The 19,033-nt window shown below is 37.6% G+C and overlaps 2 protein-coding genes across 4 annotated transcripts; one reads left to right on the top strand and one right to left on the bottom strand.

Annotated features, from left to right (window-relative positions):
• Window positions 1–283: 283 nt before the first annotated feature.
• LOC114250150 (uncharacterized) lies at window positions 284–4,269 on the bottom strand. Of its 2 annotated transcripts, none has more exons than XM_089727074.1 (2): window positions 4,030–4,269; window positions 284–3,699 (listed from the first exon to the last, which is right to left on the bottom strand). In XM_089727074.1, the coding sequence occupies exon 2, from the start codon at window positions 3,696–3,698 to the stop codon at window positions 1,719–1,721; it is 1,980 nt and encodes a 659-aa protein (XP_089583200.1). In that variant the 5' UTR covers window position 3,699; window positions 4,030–4,269; the 3' UTR covers window positions 284–1,718. The 2 variants fall into 2 exon arrangements, with proteins under 2 accessions (XP_089583200.1, XP_089583199.1); XM_089727073.1 differs by having other exon boundaries at window positions 3,914–4,268.
• Window positions 4,270–6,579: 2,310 nt separating this feature from the next.
• Window positions 6,580–18,395, top strand: LOC114250138 (uncharacterized). Of its 2 annotated transcripts, none has more exons than XR_016323008.1 (10): window positions 6,580–6,739; window positions 7,068–7,205; window positions 7,950–8,129; window positions 8,260–8,367; window positions 9,175–9,328; window positions 9,908–10,080; window positions 10,449–10,530; window positions 11,393–11,521; window positions 17,470–17,643; window positions 18,214–18,395. XR_016323008.1 is itself a non-coding variant. In XM_028183883.2 (10 exons), exons 1-10 carry the CDS (start codon window positions 6,713–6,715, stop codon window positions 18,239–18,241), a joined length of 1,227 nt encoding a protein of 408 aa, XP_028039684.1. In that variant the 5' UTR covers window positions 6,580–6,712; the 3' UTR covers window positions 18,242–18,395. The 2 variants fall into 2 exon arrangements, 1 of the variants encoding a protein (XP_028039684.1); XM_028183883.2 differs by having other exon boundaries at window positions 11,393–11,555.
• Window positions 18,396–19,033: the final 638 nt, after the last annotated feature.

Here is a 19,033-nt window from a genome sequence, read left to right as displayed (position 1 = left end):
CGCCTTTGACTAGTGCCAGGGTATCTTGTGAGTCCAGACGGCCCTGTGCTGCCTGCCTATTTTTGCCGTCAGGCAAAAATGACTTCTGATTTCAAGCCATTATACTATAGAATTCAGGCTTTAGACTTCATGTCTCAAGGTAGGTGGTGGAATTCACGTTGTGGATGGCTATGGGCTTCGGTAACCACTTAGCGCCAGATGGATACGCAATAAAAAACAGAACAGAAACAATAGATACTTAGTAAAATTTATCAAAATAAATGAAAAACGTTTTGTAGGTAAATAATATTTTATTTTATTTATAACTCAATATATACTTTCTCGCATTAAAAATTCTAGAAATGTTGTAATATTTATTGTTACGTGCCATGTACAAATTAATATTATTAATCACGGCAATATTCATTATATTATGTAGTTGAACTATTAGTTCTATTTTGGAACTTGACATTAGGTTTTATGCATCAGTCAAAATAATATAACAACAACAAAAATATATATACGAGTAGGTATTTAAAGTGTTACTAATTACATAAATAAATATCGATAAGTCTTTAGATTAGAAACTGTAATTTTACGCTATTAAAATACCTTTGATAACGTATTTACAGTGTAACTAAAAGAAACTACCAATTAGGTAAATTAATTGCTAGCTTTGTTTCGTTGCGATATGTCAATCTTCGAAATGTTGAAGTACCCAATTTTTTGTTAGAAACTTACACACTAAAACTAGACTAAACATACTTTTATAAAATTTGGCATATTTTTATAGATAGAAGTTTTTGGGAATCCTTCCAATACTCTTATACTCTTACATTCATTATTTATATTGGTTAGTGCTAAGTTTACACAGCAGCTGCTGTCATTTGTTCTTTGCGAAAATTTCGAAATTCTTGCAATGTTTCCAGTGATCCCTACTAATTTTTAATCATTTTTTAGTTCAGTTTAGTGTGTTAGAAAATTAGAAAAAAACAGTGTGTCTAAATTTTACAAAAATTATTTAATAATGAAAATAAATGACGAGAAACCGAATGACGATTAATGAAATGAATGACGAGAGACTTTTTAATAAATATGCTTGGGATACCATAGTTCTAATAAAAATCAGTCTGAAGTTGCAAAGTAGGTAATACTCAAATAAACCTCAGTACGATAGAGATGAAGAAGGATATGTTATTCATGTTATTCATGATAATAATTATTGTTACCCGCCTAAATGCTTAAGCAACGACATATATGGTCTATATTTAGTTAAATAGTATGTCATTAAAACTACTATTTTGTTAGGTAAGTATATCGAGCAAGGTGCTTAGTTAGGTAAAACTAAATGGGACGAGCCGACTGACTTGTCTCTTGGACGTCCCCACTTTGATCTTATACATATAAATCGTGTAATTTTATTCGACATAAGTAAATACTCGTACCGTATACCTAAAAATATTAATTATAATTATTATAAAATAAATGCCCACATTATTTGGTGATAATTTAAATTTGAGCATATGTAAATGTTATTTATAAAAAAGAACACTTATCCAACTTAAAACTATGTAACAAAAATTATATTTTGATAATTTAAGATTTTATAGTAAGAGATATAAGATATTTTATTGTTTCGATCCTGTCAGCCATATTAGATTAGGTATCTCTTTCCTTATCTTATCATCTTCCATATCATATCACAGTTTTTGTTTGGTTTATTTATCTTTAAATCATAATTAGACACAGAAACAATATAGTTTTAACTGATAATGATGAACACAACGGCTTTGATCTCCGTATAGGTTAAGTCGACTGACAGTACCGGCGAGAGACCACTCCTGCTTACTGTTACGTCGAAGGGTTGCTTCAAAGACTCCTCCTCCGGGAGTAGTTCGTACCACCAGCATAATCTCTTGCCAGCCGACTTCACCTACTTCGGGGACACCTGCGTCCATTTCCGTGGCTTCAAGAATTTCCGAAAGCTTCAATTTGACACATTGGGAATGATCTTGTAATAACAAATTTAAATTTCTGACAAGTTCGAAGGCGGGCTCGTACACGTCTTTGTTATTGATTGAGATCCTATTACTCTTATGACATGTGCACCAATGATCATCAATAGCAGCTGTATTACATGTTCGATTATTTGGAATTGGTAAAAATAGACTTATACTTCTATCGGAGCCGTAATTTTCTTTGCTTCGCAAAGTAATTTGTTCGTCTTTTATGAAATTTAAATTCGTCAAATCGGAAAGTGTTGCATGTAAATCAAATGGCGTAGTGAGACGTTTTCTGTTATTTTTAATATTTTCATAAGCCATGGGAAAGTTATCTTGAAATGAACGTGGTATTAATATTTGGAACAAGGGTAGTCTTTCCTCTAATCTACCTTGTTTTGTATATCTTATTTCACCCCATCTAATTCCATGATCACTAAGTAAAATTAAAATCGTGTCATCTAAGTAATTACTGTCATCGAGATGTTTCAAAAATCGTTCGTAATCGTCATCCATCAACATAGGATAATTTAAATAGTCGTGGCTCATTGTGACTTCCCAAAAAAACCCAAATAATTTATCGTTTTTCAATGTGCGAGTCAAACTTTCTATATAGTCTAGGAGAACCTTATAAAAGTATTTATCACCCATGCAAATGAAAGCGTTAAAATCTTTTTTGTTCCCCACGTGAATTTCAGCTTCGTACATAAATGTGTGAATGTAATAATCCGTGGGAGAAGCCGCAAACCCGAGTTTTTCGTAGTTAAATGTTCCTAGTCTGGCACTGTCTTCACCAAATGCAGTGTAGTACCCAGCATCTTTATACCAGTCCCAAATAAATGGACAATTATCAAAGGTAGATTTTGTGTTCGGCCAACACGTTTTTTTTAATTCTGTATCTTTGATACCCAACAGCATAGGTATTAAATTTGGAAATGTGTTGTCACCAACTTTATTATAGCCAAGGAACTCCAATCCTCCCTTCTTTTTGAGATACGCCAGCGTCTTAGGCATAGTCCTGTGGAAATTTAACCTGGAAATAGCATCAATACCCATCACAATTACATTGTATCCTCCACTTTGATTTTGTATCGTTTCAATTGAGTCTTCTGAAATCGATGTTATAAGTGGCTTTTTGCTTGTAAATAAGAAAAATTGTTCATAAATTGTTTTGTACGTGTGTCTACAGCTCACTTTCACAAATTCATTAATGGCCTCGATGCTATTATCAAATTCAACGCATTTTCCATATTGAACTCGATCATCTACATCTACAGATTTTATATCAACTATAGCGGCAGGTCTGTAGAACCATTTGTAGCAACAAGTAATGCTTTCGTTTATCGATAATTTATAATGAGGAAGATTTTCTTTAACTATCCATATATGGGTCTCGTTTGATTTGAGAAGCGAATTATTGGCGTTGTGACATCGTTCGAATTTTTTTGGGGGCTCACTGAATTTTTTAATGCTTTCATCAAACGCCCTGAGACCTGGTATCGTGCATCCTTCCGTTCTAATTGTGTAACTTTCTTCAGAATTTCTTATTTCATAGCGATGACTCCAGGACGGGTCAGTGTTCATAATGAACATCTCTATGCGTGAGTTGAATGTCACGAGGATCAGGCAGCCACCGAAGATAGTTGTGAGCAATAACAAATATTTGAAGCGCAACGGCACAGCTCGCGGTCTCCCGCCACCTTTTGCTGCTGCAGTCATACTGTAATATTAATCGAAAAAAAAAAAACGATAAATTTATCTAAGTGAACACGAACGACTAAAAATAATTCATAAAACTATTTATCACAACCACTTTTACTTTCACATGTTTTAGTTTATGTACGTATTAATTAAACGGTTGGCATTTGTTCAAAGTAATAGGTAAATATTTATTTTTATGCAGCTCTTTTTGTTTTTGTTTTAATCAAACTTACTTGTAATACTTCAAGGCTCCAACGATTTAATACTAAACTTTGGAAAAATTACTATAACGGTAGTGGTTTCAGGAGGTTTCATTTCTAAATACACAAATGATTCGATAGTTTTATACCATTTTATAAAAACACAGACACGAGGTGTAGTTATTGTTGCAAATTGTAAATAATTTGTTCTTTCGATAATTTCATTGTTACTAATGCACGTCAGTGCGCGTAGAGCCGTAGTACTCGTAGCGCTTAGAATTGAAGGGACATACTGAGATGCATCCTGACACAAGCATCCCTCAGTGTTTGAAAGTGAATTAAGCAACACTCTTTTGTCTCTAAATTATAATACTAAAAAAAACGAGACGGCAATAAAATTATATGCTCATCTTACGAGCTAGAACAGAGGCTTAGTAGAGCTATTGCGCATGCTCGAAGATAACAAAAAGTAGACCTAGATATATCTGACGTCCTTGAATATTGGTTAAAACTTACTTTCGGATTGCAAAATGTTTCATGAGCTTACAAAAAAAATTAATAGGTTACAGAATGTCACGATAAATTATTTTTCTTTAAAATTTTTACTTATTTGTCACTAGTACACACAATGTACACTAAAATAATACTAATTTCGAATAAAAAAAACAGCATTGATATTTTAACTGACCTGCGATATGTTGTGGGAAACCGTTTGGACAACAAAATTTTATCGCCACAAATTGTGCCGGTTTGGCGGCTATAAAAAGTACACAATCGATTTATTAAACAATTGATGTTTGATATCACAAATTGTTTCAGTAAATTTAGGGGAGACTAGGGTACATGTTTTTTATTGTCAAAGTACACCGACGAGAATACGGCTTACGTGATGGTTAACGGTCATTGTTGGTCATTAACCTCAGTCAATGCCAGGGGCATAGCCAAGCTGCTGCCTACGGCTGAGAATAGCAAAAAAGGCGGAGAACCGAAGTCTTTCCGTAGACCCAGACGTTCCAAACGATTTGTGAGAACGGGATTATCCAATATTTGGCCCTCTTCTATATGCAACAAAATTTACTTCCATTTGGAATTTGGGAGCCCTGATTTCGAGATGGAAGCAGTAGATCTCACTTCAGAAGCTCAGAAATGCGAGACCAAACCTGTGCTTTGTAAAGCATAAGTCGTTGTCTAGGCTTTAATTACTGCTTTGCTCTGTTGAGTCAAACACTTTAGACGGGAACTTGGCTTTATCCTACAAATGACTCTATAAACCATTATAATGAGGGATACCGACGTCCTCACTTATTTTTACTATATAATTACCAAATTGGTGTGTAATGGAACACACCCATGCTGTAACCATTGTATATCTAGCGTTGCGAGTAGTCATACGTTTTGGTTTGAAGGATAGGATCTTAAGTTGGCCAGTCACATAGTTGTGTCAACGGGCACCAGTATGTGCTAATATCAAGATTGTGGAAGGCTCATCTACCACTGCGTGATGAATTTATACCTACCAATTTAAATTTGAGCCAGTAAGCTAGCCTGAACTGTACCTCACGCTTTGAACAAATTATTTCTGCTATGAAACTACTGATATTTATTGCAGATGTTGTTGAGAAGAAAAGCAGAAGAGTGCCCAATCATCACCTAGGGCCAGAGCCAGAGATACATATATAAATAATAATTATGAACGGTATTCTGTAGTCTGCAGTTTGATGTGTGGATGACTCATTAGATTCGTAACGCACCTTTGAGTCTGCAAAGCAGATCTTATTATGTTTTTAGTAATTACTACTTCTGAGCCCGTCCGTAATAAAACCTACTCTTCCCGTGGGCGTAGCGAGGATTTTATTCTCAGGGCTAGAAGCCATCTTACATTGATGTATTTTTTCACAAGGGAGTATATTATATATTGAGATGAGGGTGTTTGATTAATACTAGCAGTGGTGGTAGGTCAGACAGCACCAGAGTAAACGTAGAACCCTCACGCAATTGTATATTAAAAGTCGTCGTGGCCTAAAAGATAAGACGTCCGCTGTTCTTGTCTCAAGCGGTGCGAGTATGCCTGTATTAAAATTTCGCAGACAAGTACTAATTTGTTTAAGGCAAGACGTACCTACTTAACGGGTTGATGTCGGCTTATACGACGAATAACTAGAATAATCTAGTGTAATTAATACAAATGAAATCGACAAAACAAATACATTTGCGTAATTAATGGTGGGTATGCCACCATCCGACCTATATCTGCGAAGCTATCAAGCTTTTCGGTTTGAAGATTGGGATTTCTATTATGCAATACAATTGAAGCTCTGACCTCATATTTCAAAGTGGTGGTATTAGCTTTGTCGCGTAGGTATATGGGCTCCTATAACCACTTAACACCAAGCGGACTGTGAGCTCGTTCACCCATTTATGTAATGAATTGCCTCCAAGGTTTGCCTTAGCGTTCGATCCTGCACTGTATCAAATAATTACTCAATTAATTTACTTAGGCAATAAAACTAAGTACAAAAAATGTTTTGTATTAACAATTCTAATATAAGGCAAATTTGCGTAAGCCATTGGTGTTTTATAAAAAAAGTTATCTGCAGTAAGCAAATATTGTGACAAATAAAATACAATAAATGACATATCTTGGGCCAGCGAATGTTCCTGGGAATAATTTACAAGCTTAATGCGAGGGGATGTAGGTGAGTTTTACGCATGCGCCATATCCGGTCTCGTCGAAGAAAGCCCTCGGCGTAACACATTTGCACGTTACCAACTGTTATTTTTCTAAAATATAATAAATTGTTTTTACTGAATATTGCCGTACAAGAGATATGAATGACGACCACTTCGTTATCTCTCGAGGTGAGCTACAATCTTATATTTCATAGGTTATGGACCTTCCGAAAATCGATAATCGAATAACAGAAGTCTAACCTAACGATCTTAGAGTAGCTAATTACATTAGACGTTATTTTTATTATTTTTCTATAATTAAACATATACAGAATATTATAAGCTATGTATTATATATTTTCAGCTAATAGCCAATATTTTGTTGGCGACAATAGTCGTTTATAATAACAGACGGGTTTTTAATTAAATGTATTATATATGAGTACACTCGTACCTATATTGGGATAGTTCATATCGAAATATATAAAAAAAACATTGTACCATTATCTATTTTTAGGTCCTGGCACTTTTGTTCCTGACCCTAATACCTTGGCCGGGGCCTTCAGTGTTCAAGATCAGCTGCTCTCGTGACAACTCCAAAATCGTAAGAAAAGTCATACAGAACAAATGGCTTCCCGTCTTGGAGAGATTCCAGGTGAATTTATTGGTGATTTAAGATAGTTACAATTTGCTTTATCGTCCTCTTATAAGACTGACTTCTGTACCATGGGGTCCTGGTACAACTCCCGGATTGAGTCACGCAACGTTAGTTGATTGTATATATATATATTTATTGCCCTTGTAGGCAGACGGGCATACGGCCCACCTGATGGTGAGTGGTTACCGTCGCCCATGGACTTCAGCAATGCCAGGGGCAGAGCCAAGCCGCTGCCTACAAAAGAAGTTCACTCTGGAAGTTTTTCTAATGAGTATGCTTCCAAGCTTAGAGATTTGAGTTTTATACCACAAACCTTATGCATTATTTTTAAATAGGTATTAAAGGAAGAAACAGAAGTCTTATTTGTAGTACAATCAAAAAAATGTAACGCGTTAGCTTTTCAGTGCTATTGTGTGTAACAGTTCAGATTTATTAGTGAACATTTCAATATTTTGACAATGTGCTAGGCACTAGTGAGCTCACCCCAAGTAGACCATAGAAAAATATATGAAATACACGGATATGTCAAAAGTCTCTACGCTTATGTGTTTGAGGTTTGCTTTAAGTGCGAACAATCGAACCGGATGATCTTATAACTTTTGTTACATTACCAACGAATATACATATATACCTACTGTATGGAAGCGTTCTACACTTACCTACTCGTAGTATCATCTTAGCCAAACCTATGTTTCATTTTTAAGTTCTAAATTTAATTAAGTGTTTCTTGTAAATTTCCAGGTAAAACTACCATTAGAATGTCCATTCCACCCCGCGCGAGACATATTCGCGCCTCAGCACGCAGCCAAGATGCAACACCGACCATCGCAATGGACGTGCGCTTTCTGTGGAAAATCCTTTTACGAAGAACGACATCTAGACGCACACTTTGACCACCGACACAAAAATCAGATCAACAAGGTATAGAGAGATATAATTACCAAAGAGCTACGAATAAATAATAAGTCGTATTCGTAACCAAAGAGATACTTATTTTATAGGTACGTGCTATTAATTCCACTGGTCATGATAAAATATTTTATGTTTTTAGGCAGAAGACGCAGTTTGTCTAGCTGACTACTGTGATATTTTGCGGTGTCAAGTTTTGGTCGCACACGGACTACTAAACGGTGGCGACGGACCTGGCACTGACATTGAGGTAAATTAATTTTTATGTTATCATAGATTAATTTCTATAAAATTAATATAGATTAATTTCTATAAAATTAATATAGATTAATTTCTATAAAATTAATATAGATTAATTTCTATAAAATTAATATAGATTCATTTCTATAAAATTAATATAGATTCATTTCTATAAAATTAATCTGAAATAAGGTTTTTTTCTTTTGCAAAAATACTTTGCTTTAATGCGCATACATTAAATGTTAGTTTAGAACTATAAATTAATTACAGAAATAATGAGTTGGATTACCCAACCATCTTAGATATAAAAGTGTACTCGTGATTACTTACGTGTCTTAAAATAATAAGTTCGTTTTTAATTGTAATAATGTCAACGGTCAATGGCATAATAATGACATAAAGTCGTCGTAGCAAGCATAATATTTCCGGTAGGTATACAACACGTACAAATAAAAGCGGGTATATAATCTAAAAATCACGCGATACTTAAATGTAAAACGCTTTTTTAAAAAATATATTACAAAGTTTGTAAGCTTTCGTATAAACATGTAAGCTCGTACGGCTAGGCTATTTCTGGGTTAGCCCCTATGCTATAAGATTGAGATATGCTTCGATGACATGTCCCAAAGTTTGTGAAGGTCTATGGGCCTCTGGTACTACTTAATACCAAAGAGATCGTTCAGTCCTCAATGGAAATCAAATAAAAAGCAAAGAAGGCCTAAACGCACAGATACAAAATCTGACTAAGATTCTATTTTTAATGTGGATTTTAGATTGATTTAGCATTTGTTTGTATGATTTTGCTTATTATTTGAAGGTGTGGCAGGACGTGGAATCCATAAAGAAGGCCTTAGCACCGGCAGCAACCCGGAGTGTGGCGCGGGTGGCGCCTCGCCGTAGACATCGCCCTCGTTCAACGCCTCTTCCTGTACCTGATTGCCCCAAGACTGACCTTGAAAACGATGAGCCAGGCAAGACAGCACAATTGACCTACGATACCTCACTTTAAACATCTACGATACACATACAACTTAAAGATTCAATTTATTGAGAACTTTATTACTGATTTATTACTGATCAATAGACAAGTCGGAATTGAAAAAATAACAATATTACAATAACTACAGGATGTTATTTAAAATTAAACGATTTACTGGTGGTAGAACCTCTTGTGAGTCCGCACAGGTAGGTGTCACCACCTTGCTTATTTCTGCCGTGAAGCAGTAATGCGTTTCGGTTTGAAGGGTGGGGCAGCCGTTGTAACTATATTTGAGACCTTAGAACTTATTTCTCAAGGTAGGTGGCGCATTTACGTTATAGATGTTTATGGGCTCCAATAACCACTTAACACCAGGTGGTTTGTGAGCTCGTCCACACATATAAGCTATAAAAAAAATCATTTAATCAAGTATCAATTGTAAATTAGTATGTAAAAATATACTAAGTCGTCACTTATTTTAACCGCAAATGACGTCGTCACAAGCAGTATATTTGCATCCAGACCGTTAAAAAAAGCTAAAATATTATTTAAAAAAAAACAATGTTCACAGAATCCGATGAAAAAAAGACAGAAGACAGCGAAACTGACGTGAATCAAACCGCTGAATTATGTGACGCAGACACCGTAGAGTCCTCTCTTCCACCGGACAGCAGACAGAAACGGTTGGCAGACTTGCAGGCGGAGCGCGCGGCTTGCGATCCCACGAGACTTCAAATATTAAAGGTTATAATTTAAGCATTTTGTCATTTTTATATCGACTCGTTGCCCGTTTTACTTAAGCTTTACTAGGTTTACCGATCGTTAAATGAACGAGGTTAAGCAAAGATGTGACTTTGATACCATAAAGTTTACTGTTTCAAAATTGCCACCCATCTGGAGTCGTGAGATCAAAATTTCTATATTTTTCTTCCCTACCTATTTGTTAGAAGCCTAAAGGACTATTCCAGCTTCTCGCGGAAGGGTGCTTTCTATTATATTGTAAGTAGGTATTATATATTATAAATAGGAATGTATTCTGCTTCGTGACAAATATAGAAAGATTTTTTTATGAACTCGCTTTAAAATATTCAATGATCTTCTCTTTATTTCAGATACGATGTGAGAAAATAGTTCATTCTTGTATAGCGACGTTGTTATTAAATCTGACTCAACATCAGTTTACTGAATTGGAAGGTAAGAAAATGTTTTTGTCCTTCAAATTGCACATTGCGTCTCATTTCTATTCAGTTGTTAGAACAACATAAATGTAAATTGTCTTCATTAATCTTGTGGCTGAAACAAATAACTGCGGAACTTCCTCTCCGGGCGGAGATCGCACGCCGGGTGTAAGAGAGCAAGGGAGTCGTTTAATGCGGTAGGGCCCTAAAACTATCCTTGGGCCCGCGGTTTGCAGTCGCGGACCAGTCCGCATTTTTTTTTCCTACCTGATCTGAATATAGCCTTGAGAGGCTATATCAGCGTAACCTTAACTAGTAGGTGAGCTCACGGGGCTCAAACCTGACGACGTTGCTGACATGAACCCTAGCAAGAGCAGTGCTTCGCAGAATCTACCACCGGATTGGAAACGCGACCCACTGAGTAGATCCGGCGAGAAACTCAGTGGGCTGTGTCTGAGGGTTAATTTACTCGTCGAGCCCTTGGTCGCAAGCGACGGGTTCGACGAGAACGATGACCAGTGCTTGATGTACCTAAAAGCACCGTTAGTGGATCGGGAGGATCCGAAATGACGTGTTTGGGGCGACGTCGACTGCTTTCCATTCTGTCCGCAGGATCGGGAATGTAGTTACCGGCAGCCACGATGAGAGGGTTCTCATGTCGTGTCGCTTTATCGAGGTGGGTCCGCATAATCTGCGCGCCCCATAGGCACAAGGACCTCGAGACGTTATACAATACGATTCAGATTACAACGTTATATCTCAAGGCTGGTGGCCGCATCTACCTTATTCACACAGATAGTTATTTTTTTAGTATGATGAATTTTTTAGATAGCTTGTTTATTAGAGGAATGAAATATTTGTAAATTGTTTGAACGCAGAAGAGATGCAACGTGCAGTGTGTTGGTACTTGAGCTGTGACCGGTACTGGGAGGACACCGCGCCAACGGCTCGAGCGTTCCCTTGGCCGCTACTGTTGGCGCTCGCGACAGGCCTCGCTTTGGCTTTGTGTATGTGTTACTACATCATCTGGATAGTGTTCGAGTAAGAATGTCAAAATACCATTTCTTTCTAAGTTTAATCTATTCCGCTCATAAATTTATTTCATAATTTTTTTTGTTAACGAAGTTTGTTGTCGTTCGAAGACTTCCCAGAACTTTTGTTATTGCTGGATTTCATCCACTGACATTAGCAGTAACCTCATCTATTTATTATTGCGCTTCGAATAATTTCGGCATCAATCGCGATTTCAAATGAATTTTAACTCCGCTCTAAACATAAGTCGTATCATATTTCATTCTATTGAGTTGGATTTAATTTAGAAGTTTTTATTAAATAAATCTAAATCACCGTTTAACATTTGCTTTATGTTTTTAAGGAGGATTATTTTCGAAGCTACATTATAAATTACATTTGCTTCGCTACCGTTTTTGCACTTAGTCACGGATTTTCGACATTTATATTGGTGTGATATCATATTTAGTATTAGTATAAATAGGTAGAATATAGAAATTTTACCTTCCAATAAAATTTGTATTATGTTTCCTAAGACGTCCGAAGTCCATTATGAGAGTACATCGTATGATTTCCACTGCAGGTCGCTAAATTTGACTACTTCCGTTTCCTAAGTCCCATCTACAGCGCCCTCTATAACGTCTGGAACCGAACCAACAAGCAAAGACAAGCCGCCATATTTGTCATTGTTCGGCTCATAATGATGGATGTAGCCCCAGGAAGACATTATCTGGACTTCGGACGTCTTAGGAAACATAATACAAATTTTATTGGAAGGTAAAATTTCTATATTATGTGTTCCGTTTGACGTCCGAAGTCCATTATGAGAGACTGTTTGTTATCTCCTGGTGGCTTGTATTTGAAATAAAATAATATTTATTTGAAAAGCAACAATGTGACTTATTGTGTTTAATTAAGCAAAGCTTAAATTAAGCACGTAATTTAAATTAATTGAAGGTAACCGTATAATATTACCCACTTAATTCAAATCGACCTAATAAGATTTAGGACGAAAATACTGAGAAAGATTTCTCAGAATTTATATCAGTGTTTGATGCATTAATAATAAGTTTTTTGATAGAACTTTCTAAAAGTATGCTCATGTTGTCAGTTATCTTTTTTTCTTTCAATTTGGTAATTTCCTACCCAGTTTAAAGTTTTCACCACCGCTCTACAGCTTCCAACTGAGGCCTGAATACCTGAGTCTCCTAAAAGACTTTTTACCCAACTACTAATCCTCGCTGCAGTAGCTGGCTTAGTGGAGCCTTTAGTTGCTAAGAATAGATTACAAATATCCCACTGGTTTGCTGTGTCATATTCACTAGATTGCGTAGCCAGTATACTGCATCGATGATCAATTGGTCAGGAGCAGCCACGAATGTCCAACTGGACTGTTGGTGTGAAGATCAATTAGTTTTCGACCCAAATATCAGTAATTTAGAAGGTGCAGGCTTTGTCAAGGAAATAGATTTCAGTATGTTTCACTGTCGGGCTCGAAGCTATTTTTTATATCCGATAGAGTTTCACAAACGGACGCTATATAACAGACTTATAAACTAGAATGGTCCGGTAGGAGAGACCATGAGATAAATACAGATAACAGAGAAATCTAGCTACACTTTCTAATTCGGGTACACAAGAATTAATACATTTTCTTGACAAAACCTTACCCCTTATTCCAAATAGGGGCGTATGTTCTTATCGTAGACTCTCTCCAGCACGATAATAGTAAGTTTCTCTCCTGCCGATGTCCATGTCCCTGTCAGCGTGTCCCACCCAAAATGAGCCAAGCTTCCAGGTGTAGATTGCTGACAGCCTGGCGGTAGCATTGTCAGTGTCCACCAGACTGATGTTCAGATCTCTGAGCTTCTTGAGTCGCTTGCGGGCAGGTGATTTCAGGTCTGGCCTCCACAGGGGCTTCTTACACTTGGGTACCACTAGTATGTACCGACCTGAGGTCGAGTTGAGGTGGTCCAGCACTCTGGATATCAGACTGAGCGGCGGAAACGGCCATGCTAATCAGTAATGCCAAGATCTGCTGAACGCGTTGTAGAGGCAGGCGTTCGAGTTTTGCTTTGATGGGTGGACGAGCTCACAGCTCACCTGGTATTAAGTGGTCACTGGAGCCCATAGACGTCTAGAACGTAAATGCGCCACCCACCTTGAGATATAAGATCTAAGGTCTCAAGTATAGTTACAACGGCTGCCCCACCCTTCAAACAGAGACGCACCACTGCTTCAAGGCAAAATACCTACTCGCGCGGACTCACAAGAGGTCAACATAGTTTTTTATCCATGAGCGGTCCGAGACGCGAACAAGTTCCCCACAGGCTGAATAGCCTAGTAGTTGCTTTTTCTGTGAGATACCACTCCAAGCTGCCGCGATTGCGTAAGAGGTGATCGGCTTCAGTGTTGTACAGTCCCGGTAGGTGGTGAGGGAGAAGTACAACTTTGAGGTGGTCTATTAAGTTAAGCAATTTTCCAGTCAGATCTAGCAATTATCGTAACCGGGTTCCTCCCTCGTTCTTTATGTAGGAAAATTCTGTTCTGTTGTTTACAAGGGCTCCCCACTGAATGTCCGACGCGTCGGTGATGACGTGGTTCGTGGCCATTCTCTGTGGATGAATTGGTGTGCTCTGACTGACTTTCTCTAACCACCAATCCAGCTCTGTACGTACCTCGTCCGAATACTGCTTTGGTAAATGTGGATACCTCCTGAGCTTGTTGCTGTGGTACTGCAAGGACTCGGCAAAGCAACTTTCCCCGGTGGGTGATGAAAGTCGCAAAGTTGAGATATCCTAAGAGGCTTTGCGCCTGCTTTAGGTTCCAACCGCCGGCAGTAAATCGCACGAGCAAATTCTTGGGCAGGGACTTTGTCTTGGATTTGGTGTCCCATACGATTCCCAGAAAGTCTATCAAGCTCGTCAGTGTTATAACCGGTTGCTTAGATGGGTGGACGAGTTTACAGCTTACCTGGTGTTAAGTGGTTACTGGAGGCCATAGACATCTACAGCGTAAATGCCGCCACCCACCTTGAGATATGAGTTCTAAGGTCTTAGTATAGTTACTTGAGATTTCAACAAGTCTTTTGCCCTTGTAGGCAGACGAGCATACGGCCCCCACCTGAAGGTGAATAGTTACAGTCGCCGATGGACTTCAGCAACGCCAGGGGCAGAGCCAAGCCGCTGCCTACTGTTTAATTCTCTCCACAAGCCTCGTTTGAAGAAGGACATGTCATAGCGCTCGGGAAACACCGTGGAGGGAGCTCATTCCATAGCCAGATGGTACGTGGCAAAAAAGACCTCTGGAAACGCACTGTCAATGAACGCAGCGGTTCCAGATAATATGGATAAGCTATGCTCCGATGGCGGGAGATGTTCTGCCCTGGTGTACAAGCAGATAACCACTAGTCGCAGACCCTTCTGGCGAAGTATTTCGGTTATTTAGTTTGTCACTGAAGCAAAAATCCGCGGTGGTGCAGCTAAGCCGAATGGCAGACATATCATCTGAAGTAGACGACCCTGATAACTGATCCCGAGAAACGTCATTGATAGATGATAATAGGCCTGGCTCAAATCCAGTTTGACATTCCAATCTGTTATAAAACTTAGGAACTCGATGGTGGAAAAGGTGAAAAAGACTGTTTCATGTACTTGTTTAATGCCTTGAGGTTGAAAATTGTTCGATTTTTTATTGGTCTTGGGAAGTATGAAAAGAGGAAATCTGAAAGACGGGGTGCGGGTTCTAAAACTATTGAATTAAATGTTGGATTTTGATTGACATCAAGTTATTATTAATTTCAATATTACGTTTGGTGGATCGAGTCCAGGTGTTTCGATATAGTCTTAGACATCCGCCTGAAAATGCTGTTGAGTAATTTATTTTTATTTCCTGATTTTCGTTCCACTTTGTACTTGTTCCCCCCTCCCCCCGTTTTCTTGCTGAGGAATTATTTGGATAGCATCGCTCAGAATATCTGTTTTCGGCCTCTTTAGATGTATTGGAATGTGGCCTACCTCGACATGGCTTTGCATTGGCAGTACAAGCCGAGGGTTCCGGCGATGCGGGCCGGATGCGAGTAGCAGACGGTGCCGCTTTTGAAATTTATCAATACCACCAATTTTCTGTATATATGCCAATAATAAGTTGGGGTTAAACATAATCACAAGAAGAAGATATTTTCTCTATCTTCCCTGATATATCTATCCTTTAATTTCTTTATGAGGTATCTACGACGCTATCGTATAACCTCGGCTCGCTTACCGAAAATTATTTGAAGGATATCGTTAGAAACTTTTATAGGCGAAATCGTTACCGAATAGCGGTTTAAACTTTTCGTAAATGGCGGAAGTATTAAGCTGAACATTCTCTGAATTTGACCCGTCGGCAAGGTTTTGTATGGCAGCATAACGCATTCGTTCTGTGCCAAAAGAGCATTAGATAACGCAGGAAAAAAATTTTTTTTTTTTTTTTTGAACCTCCGAATACTGCACCGCGTTCCAAGTCGGCTAGTCAAATCTTTGCATATCTGATTCTTTTATAGAAATGCTCAAATTTCAAAACTTACCCGCTTCTGGTAACGGACGGTCTGGTGGCAGACGTAAAAACTATTCGTCGTTGTCTAATTTCGATTGGAAGTTGAAACCAGATCAGACATTATTATTATAAGATGTTGGTATTTGTAAGTGTAAAGGCGGGACCACTGGTGCACGACCAGCAATAGCATGATTCGAAATTAAAATATTATTCACATGACTCACCCATTATTGCGACAGTAAGTCAAACCTTTTATTCAGATCTCGCGACCAGTCACTTTTTCGAAGTTTTCTTGCTGGTCCCTAGTCTTTATTTTCCGACGAACCCGAAAAAATATCCGAAGAAATCGAAGAACTATCCTCACTTAAATTTTACTTTGAAAGGCGCGATAACCTCGTCACTCATTGTAGAGCCTTGGAGGTTTCACGGAAGATAATCATAACACTTGTTTGAAACAAACTTTCTACTTCAAATCTCGAAAGTTGCTTATAACATTTTAAATTACTAACTTCTTAACGACTGCACGTGGGAAAAAACGACGCAACAAATGACAAATATGGCGGCTTGTCTTTGCTTGTTGGTTCGGTTCCAGACGTTATAGAGGGCGCTGTAGATGGGACTTAGGAAACGGAAGTAGTCAAATTTAGCGACCTGCAGTGGAAATCATACGATGTACTCTCATAATGGACTTCGGACGTCAAACGGAACACATAATATATGTATTAGGTACTATGGTCCGCAAAAGTCGACGGACAATTCCAAATCATAATCGTCTGACTTATGCAGGCCATTGTACAAAGCACACGCTATCTTGGGATGACATCCCTGTGCTAATTACTCTAAGTAAGTTACTACAACAGTTTTAAGCAAGAAGAACTTAAGTTTCGATTTGGCCCCTGATGTTCACGTGCGGTGTTTATTTATATATTTAACTACCGACCCGCCCTCGCTTCGCTTCGGAAACATTAAATTTTATTATTGATAGCTAAGTCCTGCGATGTTACCCGCGGTTATTGTCGTACCGGGAGTGACGCCGCGGGGCGAAGCTAGTCTAAAAAAGTATCCTAAATTACTCCTTATATCATCAGCTAGCTACCTGTTAATGAAAGTTCCGTCAAAATCGGTCCAGCCGTTCCAGAGATTAGCCGGAACAAACAGACAGACAGGACAAAAATTGTAAAAAAAATTATTTTAGTGTATGTACCGTATATACCTATATATTCATATGCATGTAGTAAAAAGCGGTTATTTCAATATTACAAACAGACACTCCAGTTTTATTTATAGGTATAGATTTTATAACAATTAAGTACACATTTTCATGACCATATAAAAGATACTGTTACGTGAAACTAATCAGCACCCAAAACTTTATCCTAGAAACTCCTAGAATCATGTATTTTGATAGTTCCGAGGAGGGTAGTGTGGCGGGAAGCGCCTCCGTTTCTATGACGACGCATTCGTCGCCGACTCGGGGGGAGCGAATGGGGACAGAAGACGGCATGCTGGATGATCCCGACCATGACGACCACTACATATACGTTACTTACCCACCTGAACTAAAGCGGAGGCTACTTGAGAGGTATGCGGCAAATAAACTAACATTCATCGTATTTACTCCACTGATTAGACGTGATTGTTGAAACTTCGAGTACATATTGTATTTAATGACAGTGCTTAATAAGTACAGTATCTATTGATCATAGTAATCTGTTAATCTATTTAAGACTTTATAAAACAGAACTGCACAACCTAAGGACTTATTTATTTTTTAAATGTGTTATTTACCGTTTTATTGCCCAACAAAAAACTTTTTTCACATGCGCTTAAGCGTGCGTGGTGTTTGTGGATGTAAAGTAAAAAAGGTAGAATATTAAAAATATCATTTTATAGTCTTCATTTAGTGTATCATTAATTCGTTTTTATTTATTTATCACACAATTATGACACAATTTGGCTGCTATAGGCAGAGGGATATTCGTAATAAGTTACGCAACGGTATGATTAAGTCAGAGTAGCAATTCTATTTTGAAGAGCTTCTTGTCATGTGCCGGTTGTTTTAAAGTGTTTTATAGTGTTGCACAAATATATTACAGTATGTTTTGATGTGATGGTAGTTTATGATGTTTTAATCAATGTTTAATTGTTTTAGCTGCTACAATAGAACGACGCGCCTTTGAGTTCAACGTCCGAAATGTCACGCATGATGTTGGTACACCCATAGATAATAAAAGTGTTAGAGGCAAAAACGGACCCAGATGTAGTGTCATTTTCTTTTACTACAATTTACGATTAAACGAATGATTTAAATAAAAATTATATTGTAATATAGGATAGAGTTGTTCTTTTTTCTTTTTCATATATCGATAAATTGGTTAACACTGATTATTAGATATCCAATACCCAACACTCGATCTTTGTAAATTGAAAGTAAATTTAATATTTGTTGATTAATTATAATTGATGTAAAAAACGCAATCAAAATGGAAAATCAAACGTTATGCTTCCAATGTCGACATTTATTCTGTGTGCACATTACGTTGTCCTTGACCATGGACGCGTCATGTTTAGGCGGTATAGGTACTAACCGTAAGTCTATGGTGGATGCAGTTCTAAAAAAACATCTAGCGTAGATGTCCCACGACAAACTTGGCGCGTCTTTTAAATACCGTAAAATGGGGCGATTAGGGACAAATTCCAACTTTATGAGCAATTTTAAGGTAGTTGTTGATGTATATAATGCTATATCAGGATCAAAATGATTGAGTCTTGGGGGCATCTTTGTTGTCTAATTTAAAATTATACAACTAGCATTACAGTTTAAGCAAAAAATGCAAAAATAGGTGTAATCCCTATTTACCCGAAAATTGCGGTTAATTGGGACGAAATGAGAAATTTGCTAGGGTTGGCACTACTTTTATTTTTATATATAGTTTTAATTTATTTATTTATTTAGTTGCACCAACAAAGTG

The sequence above is a fragment of the Bombyx mandarina genome, chromosome 04 (assembly GCF_030267445.1).
Source record: "Bombyx mandarina strain Sakado chromosome 04, ASM3026744v2".
NCBI lineage: Eukaryota > Metazoa > Arthropoda > Insecta > Lepidoptera > Bombycidae > Bombyx > Bombyx mandarina.
The sequence above is the reverse complement of the archived record's forward strand: the minus strand, read 5'-3'. Positions and strand labels throughout refer to the sequence as shown.

Coding starts and splice junctions, on each gene's coding strand:
- LOC114250138 (XM_028183883.2), top strand. CDS start 6,713: ATGACGACCACTTCGTTATCTCTCGAG. Junction 7,206..7,949: donor CCGTCTTGGAGAGATTCCAG/GTGAATTTATTG, acceptor GTAAATTTCCAG/GTAAAACTACCATTAGAATG. Junction 10,531..11,392: donor TCAGTTTACTGAATTGGAAG/GTAAGAAAATGT, acceptor GTTTGAACGCAG/AAGAGATGCAACGTGCAGTG.
- LOC114250150 (XM_089727074.1), bottom strand. CDS start 3,698: ATGACTGCAGCAGCAAAAGGTGGCGGGAGACCGCGAGCTGTGCCGTTG.